The sequence below is a fragment of the Fusarium pseudograminearum genome, chromosome 2, assembly GCF_000303195.2.
Source record: "Fusarium pseudograminearum CS3096 chromosome 2, whole genome shotgun sequence".
Classification (NCBI taxonomy): domain Eukaryota; kingdom Fungi; phylum Ascomycota; class Sordariomycetes; order Hypocreales; family Nectriaceae; genus Fusarium; species Fusarium pseudograminearum.
The window spans coordinates 2,534,100-2,552,146 of NC_031952.1; the positions used below are offsets into that span (position 1 = coordinate 2,534,100).

The following is an 18,047-nucleotide window of genomic DNA, read 5'->3' on the forward strand; positions in this document are numbered from 1 at the left end:
TGGCATGGATACCCCCAGGCATCTCTCTTCTCTCGGTTGCATCTAGCGCTGGTAATAATAATGTCATGATAGAATGGTCAGGTACCTAATGAAAAGTTGTCCTGTAGTACTTGCATTTTGCTCATTGTGTATCATCTGGTGGTCTGTCCCATGAAAGTCGCGCCCTTGAAGTCCTTGTCTTGGCTCCAGCAGAAGCTCCCACGAATCTAAGCACCCAATCTTTCACCTTCTTCGCCTTTCGTAACTGCGGATGCATCTGGCCGCGTTTCGATAAATCTTTGGTCGAGTAAAGGCCAGACCCGTCTCGCCTCCATAACAAGCTCACCTTGGTCATGCCCCTGCGCAAACTCTGGCCGTGCACTTTATTTTGGAACACATGCAGGCCTACATTCTGCATGAGAACGACGTCTTGCCGCCGGAGAGCACTGATCTCAGCAGCAGCAGCGTTTGTTTCTTCGAGCCAAAATGTGACGGCGAATCCTGTCTTTGTTTCGTCACCGAGTAGAATCTCTACAAGAGACAGGGTGCGGCCCCAACGCGTGGTGACCGTTCGCGGTTGGGCGATAGATATTATCCCAGCAACGATATTAAGCGTGACAGTCTGAGGGTGCAGAGCCAAGATTTTCGGCGCAGGCGGTATATCCTCCAAGTCAGAAAGATGCGATGGCACAGACTCCATCGCATCAGCCCGTTCTACAGCAAGAGTAGTCATAAAGGAAGTTCCCTCAAAAGACGTCTCCTCAAAAGTCGTTTCTTGGAAACTATCAAGCTGTGATGAAGGTATCGGATTATGCAAAGCCAGAGAGTGGTCATAGAACTGCGACAACGTTGTCTCGCCATCCCCACTGCCATCACTTTCAAAAGACTGCGACTGTTCCTTAAACGAGACATCAGCCGTAGTGAAAAACTCGGATTGGTTGGCGAGGTTGATGCTGGCATCGTGAGTCTGACTTAACCCCGTGTGAAGAGGTTTTCTATTCAGGGGGAGAGAACGCCATGGTGCGAGATTTGATAATGGCGTGTGAGATGATTTTTGAGAGGCCAGCCCTAGGAATTCGGCAAAGGTGTCGTCGATTTGAGTTATTGTGCAGGATTCAGAGTTTAACGATGAAGATGGTGGTGCACCTGCGAAAAGGAGTAATTTCGGTGCCATGGCTGGCGAGTCACGCCTGGAGAATATGAAGAGAAGCCTATTTGGAGGATTACACGATGGCGACAAGACCTTGTCTCTGCTTAGGTAAATAGCTTAGAGTTTAGCCTCAAACACCTACCTACCTTAGTGCCTGGATAAGGCGAGGCGAGGTGAGGTGAGGTCTAGTTAAGGTAGGCCAAGGATTCACGGTGTTATGCAAGAGAGAGATACATTGAGATCGGCAGCCACTTCCCGGGCCCAGGTACCGAGGTATTCCTCCCCACCCCCACAACTCCCGTTATGCTCCACTACTTGACCACCTTACCGAGGTCGTGTCTCTCTAAGTTACCTACTATTCAACCTCGTTCCGTTCAACTTGATACATCATTCAATCTTCAAATAATATTATATCATATCTCACACTCTTACTTCAAACAACCTTCAATATAACTGACTAATTTACTATACAAACACGCATAATATCACTGCGCCATTCAGGTGCTGCCGTCGTCGTCATGTCCTCGTTTCCCTTCACCATCCAAGAGCATACAATTGAAGCTTCACATATACGCGAATACGCTCGTGCAACATCACACTCTCAAGATGAAAAGCTATATCTTCACATCAAGCAATACACGCCCAAGGACAATACAGCCCCTCAAAAGGGCGATGTAACCATCATCGGCGGGCACGCCAATGGCTTCCCAAAGGTAACCTAAGCTCGACATGGTGTTCATTCATGAGATACACGCGCTGACTATTCTACCCCATTTAGGAATTATATGAACCTCTTTGGGAAGAATTCTATCATGAGTCCAAACGTCGAAATATCCGTATTCGAAGTATATGGATAGCTGATACAGCATGGCAAGGCCAAAGTGGACTCATCAACCAAGACGCGATTGGCAATGATCGTAAAACTCACTATCCCCTCGCCCAATCTTACCCATGCTAACGTTCTTGCAGCGAGCTGGCTTGACTATGCCCGCGATATTCTTCACATGATCAACACATTCCGTCCACCACCACCAATAATGGCAATGGGTCACTCATTCGGTGCAAATGCTCTCACAAACGTTGCTCTGCTTCACCCTCGCATCTTCACATCTCTCGTCCTTCTTGACCCTGTCATCTCACACTTTGCTTCCACGCCTGGCGCTTCGAGCGCAGGCCCGGCGGCAGCAAGCATGGTTCGTCGCGAAGTCTGGCCCTCGCGCGCCGAAGCAGCAGCCTCTTTTGGCCGCAGCGCCTTCTATAAGACATGGGATCCTCGTGTGTTGCAGCGCTGGATAGACTTTGGCATCAGAAGTATACCAGGCCAAGAGAGTGTAACTTTAACCACGACAAAGCACCAGGAGATCTTCACGTTCCTTCGTCCCAGTTGGCCAGCATACGACCCTCAAGGCAAGGATATTATCCATCCTGAACATACCCCCGATCTCGATACAAGCCTCAACCGACGTTGGTCAACATATCCCGTCTACCGCCCCGAGGGGCCCAACACTGTTGCCCGCCTTCCTAATGTCCGACCCAGCGTTCTATACGTCTTTGGCGGCAAGAGTAATGTTTCCCCCCTGGAGCTTCAGGACGAGAAGATGGCTGTCACGGGAACCGGGGTCGGTGGTAGCGGTGGTGAGGCACAGGGTCGGGTCAAGAAGGTTGTCGGCGAGAACAACGGCCACTTGGTCCCTATGGAAGATCCTCGCATGTGTGCCAGTGCTGCGGCTGACTGGATTGAGGCAGAGCTCAAGCGGTGGTGGGTAGATGAGCGTAGTTACGAGGAGTGGTCGAGCAAGTCCAAGGAGGATAAGACGACTGTCTCAGACGAGTTCCAAAAGTACATAGGTAAGCCTGCACCTCGCCCAGGCAAAAACACAAAAGCAAAACTATAGGCTGGTAGACGCCTGGCGTATGGTGATCTCAGTCATTGAATAACATCGCATCTGCTTCCTATACTATTAATCTTTCTATTGCCATGAATAACCTTGCGACTTCAAGTACCAAATACAAGACTACAAGCTGTTTCCGCTATCCTATCTCTTCTGTCCCAAGTCAAAGATGTCGAGGACAAAACAATATAAACCAAACGAAAGACAATCAAAGATATCCCACTACTTCATACCTTAAACAGAAATCTACCATTTCCCAGAAAAAGCTTCATTTCTCGTCTCTGCTGGCAGCCCCAAAGAGGGAACTCATTCCCCACACGGCACACTTAGATATAGTACATCGAGTTGGCGAGGTCCGCATGGACCTGCTTTGGGTCACTGGCACTTAAGCCCGGCCCAGCTGTTGAGACACTTTCAATGTCACTGATTTCGAAGAACTCAGGTCTGTAATATCTCGCTCGAGTGCACACAACGTCTGCATAGTATGCCGGGGGGCAAATGCTCACAGCCTTGGTGGCTCGGCCAAACAAGTAGCAGAGCTCGTGGGTATATCTCTCCAATTCATTGGCTGCCTCGGCTCCGTACTTTGCTCGGAAGACCTCGTCCAGCAACACAGTGTAGTGCGCAGGGCGAGCCGTACCTTTGATGCTGGAGTGCGCAGTAAGAAAGAAGTCCCAGTATCGAGCCTGCGTGACACCACGATCGACAATGGTACCGTTTTCGATATTGTTCTTGGACGTCATGCTATCGGAAGAAGTAGGATAAAAGCGAGTCTGATGTCGCTTGACAGAAACGATCAGAGAGATTCTTGGTGGCTTGTTCTTGGGGTATTTGGCATTGCAGGCGATGCGAATTCGTGGCAGCTCTTTTTGTAAAACTTGGGCAAACTGGCCCTCCGACACGCCATCACGGAATATAACGATGTTCTCAGGCAGCTGCTGTCGGTTGTGCATTTGCCAAAGTGCAAGTCGTGACTTGAATGCTTCAGTCAAAGTTTCGTCCAACATCTCCTGTTTGGACGACTGTTCCCAAGAGTAGGCTGGCCATTGTCCCATATCTCGGTCAATGGTGGCCACCAATCCGACCAAACTGGGAGCATCATCACCCTGGCCTGAAGGCATGTTGGTTGGGTGAGTGACGTCGTACCCTACCAACATCGTTTTGCCCTCTTTAATGAGACCGAACTCGTTGTGGAGCTTGTGGTTTACACCACCTGCCTTCAGGTTCCATTTGAGAGCACAATTGGCGAAATATGGCAGAGGGTTTCTGTTGGATCCAAACTTTTCGGCCTGGACGCAGCAGGTGTGAATACCATAGGTGCAGTCGCCCAATGTCTTGATCCTGCCGTATGTTTCGGACTCTGATGTACCAAGAATCACAAGTATAAACTCTATGCGATTCTGCTTCGCCCATTTGAAGAAATCATCTGAACGTCCTTGAGCGTAACCTTCTTGGGTGATGAACTCTGTGCAAGGGTCTACAGGGTTGCTGCTGATCCCAATATTCATCTGTCTCATAACCTGAGCAAATTCAATCACAGTGCTCTTCGGAACCTGCCCGAACCTGCCTGGTTTGACATTGACATAGGTCCATTTTTGGATGCTTTTGCCGGGCTTGTACACCTGTTTGGCAATCATATTCCAGCTGCCCTCTCTTGGATGAACCTGGACGATCTTGGTTCTGGAATCGTAGTAAGAGACACCTGGAGCGTTGAGGACGCGTCCGTGGACAGTAAGCAGCTGCTTACCAACTTGAATACCGAATTGATCCTACGACAGTTAATTTTGTTTTCGTAAGTATATCGCAATGATACATACCAATTTCTCGTCGTCAAGACCCAGAGTTTCCCGCGCATCTTTCGTAATGGATAAAGCATTGGCGTAAGGTGACCGACAGGCAAAATCGACCATCGCGGTCGATTCTTGGCTATTCAACTTCGCCTTGACTGACTGCCCCGGTAGGATCTCGACATACTCCGCTGGGGTAAAATTCGGGTTTGCGGCAGTGCCGAGATTGAGAAGAGGGTAGTCTTTGAGCGTAGTGTCGTTGTATTCTAGGCAGAGTATGTTAGATGTTAGTTTGAAGGTGAAAGGAAAAGAACGTACTCCGCTTGTAGAATTCTTTGACAGTGATATATTCACCGGTCCCTTTAGAATCAGACACCATGTAGAAGCTCACGTTGCCTGGTCCAGGATATTCATAACCCTTCGTGAACCGGGGAGGATGATCGTTGCCACGACAGGCTCGTTCAATCTCAGGTGCATAGGCCAGACTGTAAATTGCTTTCCGTCGTTGGACTTTCTTGTCATTAGCAAATTTCATCGTTGCCAGTACGCGAGTTTTTGGGAGGAATTTGTTCATCAACTTCGCGTTGTTCACTTTCCGCCATTCCGACTTCTGTGCTTCAAAGACATTGAGATTCTGGAAGAGCTTGGCACAGTTGCCGGATATCTTAAAAATGCCAACAGTGATGTTTGTGTTTAAAAGAAGTCGGCCGGTACCTAGGCGGACAGACTGGAATGTCCCACGGACAGCTTGTAAGGGCCTCCCACGCATGCTCATATCCCTGCAGATACCACCGTTCTTGAAAGAGAAGAATCGGGAGTTTCCAACAGCACTAATGTCTTCGTTCGACCTCGGGCCAAACCCAAAGATGACGTTCAGGGCATCAACAACATCAGGGAATTTTGGGAATGCCAGGGCTTTTGCTGCATCGTCGTCGTCGGGAAGTTTGCCTGGGGCGTCATTCGAAGCACTAGTATTCGATCTGACGTACTTGAGCATCTCGTCAACTCGGGCTACTGTAGGGCCATGTAAGGTCACTTCAAATACTTCGGTCTTGTCAGGGTTTGCTGATGACGGGAGGTTTACTTGAATTGAGTTGTCAAGTCCAAGGTCAAGCTTGCGCAAGGAGATAAGCTGAGACTTGAACTCGGTTGCAAGAAGCAGGCTCTTGTCCTTCTTGGTGAGCTCGTTTAGAGTCTCTTTGATGACCAAGAAAAGTTTGCGTCCCTTGACTTCGACAGAACCAGACTTCTTAGGCTTTCCGGGCTTGCCTTTTCCTTTTCCTTTCCCCTTGGGCTGGGCGACAGTGGGCTCGTCGGTCTTTTCTTCTGATTCAGCCACGATCTCTTTGACAGAAATTGTGTATTTGAAAAGCATGGGAATATTGGTGTCGATCTGGTAATAGTTCGCCCACAAAGTGACTGAACGGCCTTTGTTTCCAAATGCAGGTCGTGGAGGGAATTTGCCCAAATTCTCCTTTTCTTCTACTCCCAACTTGGACATTTTGGATGTAAGCTGGGCAACAGAATTGTTTTGGTTTTTTACCACCTCATCCTCGAGCTTGGTGATAGCAGCATCGGGCTGAGGAACACCGGATGCGGTCCTGGAAGAGTTAGCATGAGCAAGCAAGCAACAATAAACCAGCTTGACTGGGACTTACGCGAAGAAAGACGGCTCGTTTGAGAATTGCCCTCCACCTCGGCCTCCCCTATATCCTCCTCGTCCGCGATCAGAACCTCCACGGCCGCCTCTAGGACCACTGAAGCCGCCTCGGAAGTCGCCTCGGAAGTCACCACGTCCTCCCTCACCTCGTCCTCTGCCGCCGCGGAAACCACCATCACCTCGTCCTCTCCCATCTCCGCCACCGCGTCCGCCTCCTCTCCCATCTTGATAGCCGCCGCCGCGTCCACCTCCTCTCCCATCTTGATAACCGCCGCCGCGTCCACCTCCTCTCCCATCTTGATAACCGCCGCCGCGTCCGCCACGGCCACGACCTCCACGGCCACCTCGGTCACCTCTGTCCGCCATGATGAGATAATGTCTAGGTACTCAAAGAATGGGCCAAAGAGGATATCAATGTATGTAAGGATGTGTTTAATAGCGAAAGAAGTAAAGATGTGTTTCAAAACTTCAAGAAAGAGTGTTGATAAATGTCGCTTATACTCTTATTTGATATCCGTGTGCTGATGCGCAGGAAGAGAGTTGACGAGGAAGAAATTGGAGAGGAGTTGGATAGGTAGTCGGTATATTTATGTGAAAGAGGTTGTGGGAGAAGGTGTTTGTTGGCAGTTGCCACCAGTCAATCAATGTCAGTGAATCGCAGCCAAAGCAAAGCAGCAACAACAGCGTTTGTTTGCTGTCACAGAGTCGGAAGTTCCTGCCTTGGGTCAAAAATGATTGATTGCTAGAGGTCAGGTGTGAATCCGGTCGCTGCTTCCAACAAAGGAGCAAGACTCAGCTTGTGGTGGTGAAAGAAGGTGTTACTGTTGAGGAGGTAAAGACTAGGATCAGGTTAACTATCGCGGGCCGCTAGTAAAGCTCCTTCTTAGTGGAGCAAAGCCAAGCCAAGATCACACTAACATCAACTTCGGCAGTCAATGGAAGTGCTTTAGTCGATGATACGCGGGGTAGATTGGAAGTTTTTATAGGAATAGAAAAGTTTCCGAACGGAATTTGTCAAAAGAAAGAAACAGGCAGCAGAGAGGGGATCGGTCACTTTACCTTTACCCTTTCTTCTTTGACGCCTGAGTGGGCTTTGTTGCGTAACCTTTAGCATGGTCGGCCTCCCAATCATACCTTACCTTTCCCAAGAGGTAGGTAGACTGGATTGGCATGACGCCTCCAACTGGCCATTTCTAGACTAGGCGATAAGTAACAATAGGTAGTAGATGCATATTTTTGCTCCATACATAGGTAGATAGGCAGGTTAGTAGGTACTCAACGAGGCTTCCTGATAATGATCAATTAACAGGTACCTAGGTAGATAGCATCCAGGAATCTACTAGGTCACCCCAGAGAAACTCTTTTGGATCAAGGCATGTTCCTACAGTTCCTACGACACAATAGGAGCTTTCCTATGATCTGACGAGATGCAAACATGTGGACTTAGCTTTCCTTTCCGTTCATCGTTCGTGACACGAATGCTTGCTTCTTCCTGCGGGGTCAGTAGTCACAGTACCAACGATAGCATTAACTGTTGGTCAACAAAGAACACACCGTTGCAAAAGTACGTACATGTTTCAAATATCTATCTATTGTCTAGCAAAGAATCCTGAACGCGACGGGCTGTGCAGTCGGCCGTCACGGCTAAGTGCAGCGCACTATCACAAAAGCCAACCCTCACGTACCTCATGAAATCCAATGCTTTAGGTACTGTCACAATTGTTGTTAGACGAGATCCCGCCAACAGTCCCGTGCCTATTCGACAACATTGTGGCAGGATTCATGTTTTTCTAATCTGGACTGAATCTTGGTACACCTGCAATCGGCCATCCGTCCACTTGATTTCTTATATGCGAGACCAGCCCTGCGGGTTCGGATAACCAAACATCCAGACAGCACATGAATCGCTTGAGCGTGAGCAGCCGCAGCCGCAGCCCGTCGCAAATGCAGAGTAGCCTCGCACAAAAGGATAACATTTCCCCTTCAATTCGCCTCACTGACGATATGTTTGCCCAGTGTCTGAATATCTGCTCAGTTAGTCACTTGCATGAACTCTTTCTATGTGTTACCTAGTCCGATATCATGAAACTCAGAACCGAGATGAGGCTCTCAGTCCCTTTTGCCTAGGACGATGAGTTCCTAAGGCTTTGCAACGTGTACTATCCTCTACAAGAGATCCTGTGTTGATCAATCCTATTTCGATGCTGTACACTCAACGCGGTTCAAGTGATGCTTGGCGACCCGCATGTTTTCAATAAAAGGATACCGAAAGACCCTCGTTCATGATGCTGAGATACCTTGATCTCGACTCAATCACACTGGAAGTGTTTTGTCGTCGTTCCTGCGTGCATCAGAAACCAAACGGCAGAAAAAGAGCAACCTTGGTGTTGAACACAAGCATATGTTCAAGCAAATAGACCATCAAACATCAGTCTTATCAACTGCACTGAAATACTGTCATATGACACGATACAACAAAACACGAGGCAATCAGAAAGCAACATACCAAGCAGCCACTACCCAGGGGTTCACAAAGACGAACATAAGCCCGCTGGAGTCAATATTACCATGTGCACTGGCCAGAGAGGATTCTATATCTGCCCTTGCAGAAATACACAATGCCCAAAACGAGGTGTCGTTCCTCACAGGCTTATAACTCAAGGTCATGTCTGCAGGATCGAAATTGACACGATTGCATGGGACATTTGTGACTGGTGGATTGTCAACGGACCCCCTGAGCAAGTTCTTAATCGCTATCTCAAACCCAGCTGCCAACACTTTACGTGGCACACTCTCATGATTCCATCGTCGCTTTGTTCGGACTGCCAAGTTACGTGTACAGAGACGAAGGACACCAAGGAAGAGAGCAGCAACAGTGACAAGAAAGCATCACGAAAGGCAAAAGGCAAAACACTTAAGTAGTGATGAGTTTTGTTATCGAATCAGTGCCAAAGTCCAAATATATATCTCCTGTTCAAATTCTTCTATTTAACATAAGCTTGCTTCTCAAACCGCTTATCGCCACGTATGATTAAATAAAAGTTGGTGTTCTTTGAGCTATATAGGTTGACAGATATATACTTTGAGAAATTCTTCCGATGTGCCACGGCTTGGAAATTTGCTGGATTTGTCCTTGTGACAAGGTCGATTGCGCGGCCAAGATGGAATGGGAATACAATGGGCCAGGTCATTTGGTAACAAAGAGCTTCGTTTTCTCGCGATGCAGAATATACGCTGGTAGGACATATCACGGCCGTTTCTTGCCGCCCTGCATCCAATGGACGCGCGAATACAGAGTATTGAATAGAATATGCGACTTTTGTCAACAAGACTGCTACGCAGAATGAGTCTCAATAGCCGTTCCAAAGGTCTCAAGCTATTGATATATTTGCAGGCTGGCAAAATCACCCGGAAGACATAGCACTTAAACTACATTTGTACTTTCGATCGTAATTTCATAATGCAAGCTTGCATGTATGACGCTTCCATCCATCACAAACACTACCTATGCTAGGTATCTTTGTCAATAGCATACGAATTGATCAAATCTGTGTACATGCCGTAAATTGAGTAAATCTACGTCACAACTACTGAGTCTGAGATTGTAAAATACTCGTGCCTACTCATTGAATATGCATTCCACAATCCATCAATGGTATTCATCTCATTAATGGACGGACATGCCAATCCAATCCATTTTATACACACATCTGACTCTTTAGCTTTTGCACCAACTCTTATTCCTTGACGTGTCCTGCAGTCGCTACTTTCAGAATCTCTTCCTCCAAGCCCGACACATGATGAATCTCGATACCAGCATCCTCAAGTGTCTTCCGGCCCGTGTTCTCTCCCACGAACGTTTCGGGTTCCTGAACACCAACATAGACTTGGGTGATCCATGACTTTTGACGCAACACCCTCTCGACGCAGGGCAGCTTGCCGCTCAGCCGCTTAAAGCATGGTTCAACGGTGGTGTAGAGAGCATGAGGGGTATTGAACACTTCAGAGAGCTTCTCTTCTGTTGTACCATACTGTTCAGCAAGTTTCATCAGACATGTCTCTTCGGCATGCGTATTTCCAGGGAGTTCCAAAGTGTATCCTTCGGCAATGATGGTGTCGTCGCTCAGGCGCACAACCAAGGCACCCACGCGAAAGTTGGTTGGCTTTGGGGGGGAGTTGTTGGCCAATCCCAAAGCCCTCTGCATAGCAGCCTTGTGATTTCCAGGCTCTATTGTAGTCATATCGGAACGTTGAAAATCGGTGTTGTATCAATGTATCCTGATGTAGGAGCCATCTGGTCCTTCATCACCAGTCGGCGGGTGTAAGTTCCGATAGCCGAAAGCACTTAAACATTCGCCCCACAATATTCCATCAGCGCGCTGCGACGCGTCTTCCGCACCAGCAACGAGCTTGAGCTCAGGTCGCATTTCCATCGATACATCATTAACCAAAAGTCAACAATAGAGCCAACATGTCAGACCACGAAGACGCTTTGGAGAGCGAGCCTCCGATCATCAACCCTTACGAGGTCCTGAACCTGGAGAAAACCGCGACTAGCGATCAGATCAAGCAAGCATACCGAAAGGCTGCCCTCAAGCATCATCCAGGTTTGTTGAGCTTGCGTTGCAACTCAGAAACAGCCCACTAATATTATCTATAGATAAGGTGGCTCAGGACCAGAAAGAGACTGCGCATGAGACTTTTCAGGCCATCGCATTCGCATACGCCATCCTTTCAGACCCCACTCGGCGCAAACGATACGATGAGACTGGCTCGACATCCGAATCCATCGTGGATTCTGAGGGATTCAACTGGAGTGACTACTACCGGGAACAATTTAGAGAATCCGTTTCGGGCGATGCCATCGAGAAGTTTGCCAAGAAATACAAGGGATCCGATGAAGAGAAGGGGGATGTGCTGGATGCCTACGAAGACTGTGAGGGCGACATGGATACGCTTTACGAGAGAGTCATATTGAGTGATGTACTGGAAGACGATGAGCGATTCCGCGATATCATCAACAAGGCCATCAAGAGCAAGAAGGTGTCCAGCTTCCCAGCTTACACCAAGGAGACAAAGAAGAAGCGAGAAGGGCGCGTGAAAAAGGCTCGAGAAGAAGCCACGGAAGCTGAGGACTATGCCAAGGAGCTTGGTGTACACGATAAGCTTTTCGGTGATAAGAAGGGGAAGAAAAGGGGCAAAGGCAAGGGAAGCTCGGAGGACGACCTAGCGGCGCTGATCCAGAAGAGACAGAAGGATAGGTCTGAGAGTTTCCTGGATCATTTGACTGAGAAGTATGGGGCCAAGGAGAGTAAAGGAAAGAAGGGCAAAAAGCGGCCAGTTGAGGATGAGCCGTCTGAGGAGGCTTTCCAGGCAGCTGCTTCTCGTCTGAAGGGTTCCAAGAGGTCAAAACGTTGAGGGCTGAGTTTCTTGATGGTGACTTGTGGTGCGCATTTTGGCAGAGGATGGCTTAGGGGTGTTTGGGCGTCGGTTTCACGCATTAATACGTTGACGATATCATTGAATAATTTATAAGTTTGAAATACCTGTCTCTAGGATCCCCCCCATTGTTGAGAATTACCACAGCTTTTCCGATGCCTGTTCATTCCAAACGTTGGAATAAGAGACGGGAGGCGCCAAGTTTCTGTACTAAACAGAAGGCAATTGCCTTACCCGGAAGAAAAGGCAATAGAAATGACCAGCACATGACAGCTTTTCGCATTGCTTTGCTTATAATTGATATCGTGATCGAGTCCTTCCTACCCTAAACACAGATGGTGGGGCATGTCTGAGCTACCGTGAATTCCTGAGTATCATCAGACAACTCAATCAACTTCTTTTCTTATACAACGCGCTATACCACAATTCATTCCATACAGAAAGCACGTCACGACGATGCTAGTGAATGATATGGTCGTCACCTGAGAATACACTGCTATCATGATGCCATGAGCGAACCAGACAAGCCCCAAATCTATCCTCGATACTGTTTTCACCTTGCACCCACTGTGAATCAATGGTGTCCTTTCCGTGTGACCGATGTCCACGGCCTTGATCAGCACACCGGCTTCGAAGGTGAATAAGAAAGTACCATGCCTGATCGAGCAGTGATGACTAACGGTTTCAAGGTGAAAACTTCTACTTTTATGGAAATCTACCGATCAAATGGGTGCGCATAGTCGGCTTAGTCGTCGCCATTGACGAGTTCACGGGTAGACGCGTCTATACCATAGACGACAGCAGCGGCGCATGCATCGAGTGCACTGTGAAGATGCCTATGTTATCTGGAGGAACTGGCAACACGACTACATTAGGAGATGCTGCTTCGAAGAAAGCGGACGCAAATCCGCCGCTACCCACCGATCCCTTTCCGACCATTGACGTCGGGTGTGTTGTCGACATAAAGGGGGGTCTTTCCAGCTTTAGAGATGAGCGACAGCTCACTATCGAAAAGATGCTTGTTGTACGGAGCACTCAGCAAGAGGTTGCGCTCTGGGAAAAGAGGGTCAGATTTCAGTCCGAGGTTCTCGCCAAATCGTGGGTCCTGCGAAAAAGCGAAATTCGCAGATGTCGCCATGAAGCTGAGCGAAGCGAAGAGGCAGCAGAAAGAAGACGAAAACGGATGAAGGCCACGACCGGGTCTCACTCGGCCAAGCAAGCATCAAGGTCAGAGGAGCAGAGTGAAGGGAGAGCCAAGCGGGAGCCAAGCAAAGAAACACGCCTGGACTTGCGGCAGATTCTTGAACAAGGCGGAAGAGGCAAATACAATGCGCTGGGATTATGAGCTGAAGATCCTGGTATCGACTGTTGACTGATTAATTGGAGTTAGGAGGTTTTAGCGGGCGCTGATGGGTAGCTGAAGGTCTAGACAGCCAGACTAGAGGTTTAGACTGCGCAATACAACCATGATCGCCAAGTAATGATTGGCATGGCCAAGTAGAGGCTGTTATGTTCTGGAATGCGATTTCGCAATTAGTGTGACTATCATCGCGTGCTAAAAAGGATTTCCATCTTGTCGGAATCCATGAGACATCACGGAATGGAGAGGTCACTGGGCTGGACTGGCTCTGTCTCAGTTTCTAACAAGCTTTCTTTTCTTCTTGTTTTCTTTTTGGTGGCCTGGATCCTGGTGTCTGGATAAATGTTACTTTGATCAAGTGCTGTCTCGGCGCCTTTTTGGCATATGGCGTTCTGAGTCAAGTGACTGTCTCAGTCAAAACGAACTGCCTCTTTCATGTATGTTGCATCGTCATTATCGTCATCTTCAACTCTTCAAAGAGGCTGGCATAGAAATATGAAAGACAATGAAGTAACGTAGCAAAGGAATGACTTGAAATTTATCAGCCGTCGCTATCGTGGGACCAATAGTCAGTTGTGTCAAGAAGCAATATTTGGGACAGAAGGATTGCTTTATGTGGAGATTACAGGTACGGAGTAAACTTGGCGGATAATATCCGAACCACGAACGTTTGAGGGCTGAGAGTTAAATTCGGGAACAAGCCAAGGATACTAACGATGGAGTCGCGTGGCGTCCACTTACAGCTTTCAAATCCGGTTAAAAGCTCAAAAGCTGAGAAAGTATAAGCAAATTTGCAGAGGATGTACAGTATTAGACTAGGTAGGATAGTTCGTCGTTACAAGATGTGGCGAGAGTTCAAGCGAGAAACCCCCTTTGTGATGCCTGATGCTAAATGATCGCGAATCGATAGTTCCTGAAGCTAATATTAGCTTACTCGAAGCGGTGCTCGGTAGGGAATAGTTTGGCGCTTGCTACTGCAGGCACGCGGACGCCACAGACGAGCATTCAAGGGACTTCCCCTTTGAGATTTTCAAGTCACATTCATTGAATCCATCACCAGGATCTATTTCTCTGTTTCTCGCAGGAACATGCGCCGCTAGCACTTGATTCGGAATGAGGGGAGGGGACCATGTCTTGTGTGTTCACGATGCTCTTTCCTCATCTTCAATCATACCCAAAACCAAAAGCTCGAAGAAAGAGCCAAGGTCTCTGGAGCACATGGCCAAACTTCATCTCCTCTAGTATCAGACCCTGACATAGAAGATAAAAATGGAAACATTTCCAGCCATTCTCTCAACCTCAAATCGACGCAATCCGAATTCCTATCAATCAACTAAACTAGCATCTTATCAAAACGCCATCCTAAAGAATCCAATTTCTTGAATTGCTACCCTGACCTGCAGCATCTTTACCAGCTTCTGAGTGGCCTGAGCCCCATCCCTAGTGCAACATTTCTTTTGGCTGTCGATTCTAGCCTTGGTCTAGCCTCTAGGTAAGCCACGTTCATCTATGTTGTTCTGTATTCTGTGCCCCCGAGACACGTCCACTTCATTTCATTCTCCGATGCAAGTGTCTACTAGTCTCATCAGTCACGGCGCCACTCGACTAGTGGTTTTCCGTCCTCAATGGCATCTAGGGAGTCGAGGAGCAGGCCCTGGGCCGACTATATTAGAAGAGCCATGAAGCCCCCTTGTCTCTTGATCCCATGTCCAGCTTCATTCAGCCCTACTCAGTCTTGTCAAGGTCGTGGTCTACTTGTTCGGAGCGGACTCACACTTGATATTTGCCCATTATGAGATCTCGCAACATTTTGCCTTTGTGGCTCCTTTGGCTAACTCAGGGACAAGTTTCAGCCCTGCCACAATCCGACCAGGATTCCTCAAAGTCCCTGAACGACGAGGTGATAGGAGATATCCAAACATCTACTTTTGAGTACCCCACAACTTACGCCAAGGAAGACATTATTCCAGTCACCGAGACCGTCAAGGTTAGCACCAGCAAGGTCGGCACTACTGCAACCGCTCAGATTCTACCATCTCTCTCCGACGTCGAGCCTCACACAGAGGGTTTCATTGTCACGGATCTTTATAACCCTTTCTTCACTAAGCCAGCCGTCTTGAGCACTTCGATTCCCAGCCCAACAAGCCTTCTGAAGCCTGTTAAAACTACTACCAAGAACGCAGAACCTTCTGGCCTATCCAAGATGGCTGCTGCTGCTGATATCTTTGCGAGCCCCATCGACACGGGCGCTCCTCTGTCCATGTTCGCGAGGAAGGACACTCACCCAGTTTCCAAGGATGCCGTTAAGCAAAACTCCCCTATTGGAACCAACAAATTCTACTCCAACTTCTATCTCGAGGATCAGAACACTCCCGTTTATACCTATCCTTACTCTCTCACATGGGCCAAGGGCACAGGCCCATCAGCAAGCTGGGGCATGTCCATCTCGCACATCGATGCAGATAAACGTGCATACGGTCCAGTTGGAGCTAATGGCGCCGTTGAATTCTACACCAACCCGGTTAGCATCCAGCCCATGGTTATATCAGCTAAGGAACTCGGTAAGAACACTGTTCTGACCATGGACTCCATCAGCCCTCATTTTGCCAAGGCATACCTTCGAAAGGACAGCAAATCAGCCGCTACAATTACTTTCCCTCTTTACCAAGGCAGCGTTTTCACAACTGCCTACTTCAGCGGCGGCACGCCCTGGATTCAGTCCGGTGTTTACTTTCGAACTATGACTCAGGTGACAAAGGACCCCAAGACCGACGTGCGCAAGTATAACTTCGTCCTTGAGGATGGAACTACATGGCGCCTTTATGCCTACAAGACCAAGGGTGACCCTCTTACCCTCAAGGTTACCAACAACGGTCTGGCTGTTTCACAGAAGCCCTTCTACGGCCATATCCAGATTGCCAAGGACCCCAAGGTCGGCCAGTCCGAACAGGTCCTTGACAACGGTTGTGGTATCTATGCAACTGGCATGACAATTAGCGGTAACAACGTGGGCACTCAAGGCACTTACAAGTTCACCTGGACCAAAGCTGGCCACGCGACTGGAAAGCTCTGGATCTTTGCTCTTCCCCATCACATCAGCTCGTTCGATGCTGCAACCACGAAGGAGATGAGGACATACAGTATGCAGACGCTTACCAAGGGTGTGGCCAAGGCCGTTGGAGGTAACTCGTGGACCATGATCGAGCCATCGCTACCCGTTAACATGGGATTTGCTCCATGGGATCCAGCTAAGGGCAGTCGCGGTCTTTCTGCTAATGCCAAAAAGATCATTGCACCTATCGCTAAGTCCGAGGTTTCCCAAGATATGGATGCCCAGTCCAACACCGACTCGATGTACTTCTCCGGCAAGGTAATACCTCTCTCGTTATTCTCAATGTTTATGATCTAACTCAGTACAGGCCCTAGCAAAGTTTGGATCCGTCGTTTATGTCATCAACAACATGCTAGGCGATACGGCGTTAGCACAAGCTGGTTTGGAAAAGCTCAAGACAGCATTTGCCCGATTCGGTTCAAACAAGCAAAAATTCCCGCTTGTTTATGAATGTGAGTTAACTACCGTTGAAACTGTCTCCTACCTTGGCTAACTGGATCGATTAGCTGTTTGGGGTGGAATTGTATCCACTGCATCCTACGTGTCTGGATCAGCTGGATCCGACTTTGGCAACACCTACTACAACGATCACCACTTCCACTTCGGGTACCATGTCCTCACGGCTGCCTATATCGGATCGATGGATAGCAAGTGGCTTGCTGCCAACAAGGCATATGTCAACACGCTCGTCCGTGACTATGCAAACCCCAGCAGCAGTGATAAGTACTTCCCCCAGTGGCGAAGCTTTGATTGGTATCATGGACATAGCTGGGCTCATGGCCTGACCCCCATGTGGGATGGTAAGGACCAAGAGTCAAGTTCCGAAGATATGATGTCTGTTTATGCTATGAAGATGTGGGGCACTGTGATTAAGGACACTAACATGGTCGCGAGGTGAGTTTGGTCAAGTAATACAATTCGAGGAAGGAAACTGACCACAAGTACAGAGCCAATCTCCAGCTTGCAGTCATGTCACGAGCTATGCAAGCATACTACTACTACACCACGACTAATACCGTTCAACCTAAGAACTTCATCGGCAACAAGGTGGCAGGAATCTTGTTTGAGAACAAGGTTCATCACACGACTTGGTTCAGTGCAGATATCGAGGCGGTACAGGGCATTCACATGATCCCCATTCTCCCGTTCTCCAACCTTGCTCGAACAGGAACGTTCGTTCAACAGGAGTGGGACACTTACTTTAATAAGGGACGTGTCGACAAGTTTAACAACTTATGGAAGGGTATCATCTATGGCAACTACGCAACCATCCAGCCCAATGCCGCATGGTCCTTCTTTACACAATCCAAATTCGATCCTATCTGGATTGATGGCGGAGCTTCAAGAACGTGGTATATGGCATATGCCGCAGGTGAGTTTCACATTATTGATACAATGTATAAGACCGGTAACTGACAGTTGTGACAGCATTGGGTAGCATATAATGCAGATGGCAAATCGACGCCGGTGCTAGGATGACTAGGAGCACCTTGTATAACAATTAAACATAGACAAGCGATACCTCGACGACAAGATTTCTTTGTACATTTAGAGAAAGAAGAAGGGATGTTTCAGGCGTATAGAGAGAGATGGAGAAGACAGAGAGTTGGAGATTCCTGACCTGGCCGATACTACCAATGGTCGGCAGGCATTTACTGGGCCCTAGAC

At 48.4% G+C, this 18,047-nt stretch overlaps 7 protein-coding genes across 7 annotated transcripts, besides 1 other annotated feature; 4 read left to right on the plus strand and 3 right to left on the minus strand.

The window, feature by feature from the left end:
- Positions 1 to 121: 121 nt before the first annotated feature.
- Positions 122 to 1,153, minus strand: FPSE_07735 (uncharacterized protein; the record flags this gene model as incomplete). Its single annotated transcript, XM_009260853.1, has 1 exon — positions 122 to 1,153. The coding sequence occupies one exon, from the start codon at positions 1,151 to 1,153 to the stop codon at positions 122 to 124; it is 1,032 nt and encodes a 343-aa protein (XP_009259128.1).
- Positions 1,154 to 1,647: 494 nt separating this feature from the next.
- Positions 1,648 to 3,024, plus strand: FPSE_07736 (uncharacterized protein; the record flags this gene model as incomplete). Its single annotated transcript, XM_009260854.1, has 3 exons — positions 1,648 to 1,842; positions 1,908 to 2,046; positions 2,099 to 3,024. The coding sequence occupies 3 exons, from the start codon at positions 1,648 to 1,650 to the stop codon at positions 3,022 to 3,024; spliced, it is 1,260 nt and encodes a 419-aa protein (XP_009259129.1).
- Positions 3,025 to 3,347: 323 nt separating this feature from the next.
- On the minus strand, positions 3,348 to 6,834 carry FPSE_07737 (uncharacterized protein; the record flags this gene model as incomplete). Its single annotated transcript, XM_009260855.1, has 4 exons — positions 3,348 to 4,790; positions 4,839 to 5,074; positions 5,127 to 6,409; positions 6,467 to 6,834. The coding sequence occupies 4 exons, from the start codon at positions 6,832 to 6,834 to the stop codon at positions 3,348 to 3,350; spliced, it is 3,330 nt and encodes a 1,109-aa protein (XP_009259130.1).
- Positions 6,637 to 6,813: a microsatellite.
- A 3,371-nt stretch (positions 6,835 to 10,205) lies between the features above and the next one.
- Positions 10,206 to 10,709, minus strand: FPSE_07738 (uncharacterized protein; the record flags this gene model as incomplete). The annotated part of the gene is made up of 1 exon (XM_009260856.1): positions 10,206 to 10,709. One exon carries the CDS (start codon positions 10,707 to 10,709, stop codon positions 10,206 to 10,208), a length of 504 nt encoding a protein of 167 aa, XP_009259131.1.
- Positions 10,710 to 10,939: 230 nt separating this feature from the next.
- FPSE_07739 (uncharacterized protein) lies at positions 10,940 to 11,886 on the plus strand (the record flags this gene model as incomplete). The annotated part of the gene is made up of 2 exons (XM_009260857.1): positions 10,940 to 11,075; positions 11,129 to 11,886. The coding sequence occupies 2 exons, from the start codon at positions 10,940 to 10,942 to the stop codon at positions 11,884 to 11,886; spliced, it is 894 nt and encodes a 297-aa protein (XP_009259132.1).
- A 530-nt stretch (positions 11,887 to 12,416) lies between these two features.
- On the plus strand, positions 12,417 to 13,252 carry FPSE_07740 (uncharacterized protein; the record flags this gene model as incomplete). Its single annotated transcript, XM_009260858.1, has 2 exons — positions 12,417 to 12,543; positions 12,597 to 13,252. The coding sequence occupies 2 exons, from the start codon at positions 12,417 to 12,419 to the stop codon at positions 13,250 to 13,252; spliced, it is 783 nt and encodes a 260-aa protein (XP_009259133.1).
- A 1,807-nt stretch (positions 13,253 to 15,059) lies between these two features.
- Positions 15,060 to 17,824, plus strand: FPSE_07741 (uncharacterized protein; the record flags this gene model as incomplete). Its single annotated transcript, XM_009260859.1, has 5 exons — positions 15,060 to 16,637; positions 16,687 to 16,831; positions 16,886 to 17,273; positions 17,327 to 17,751; positions 17,808 to 17,824. 5 exons carry the CDS (start codon positions 15,060 to 15,062, stop codon positions 17,822 to 17,824), a joined length of 2,553 nt encoding a protein of 850 aa, XP_009259134.1.
- Positions 17,825 to 18,047: the final 223 nt, after the last annotated feature.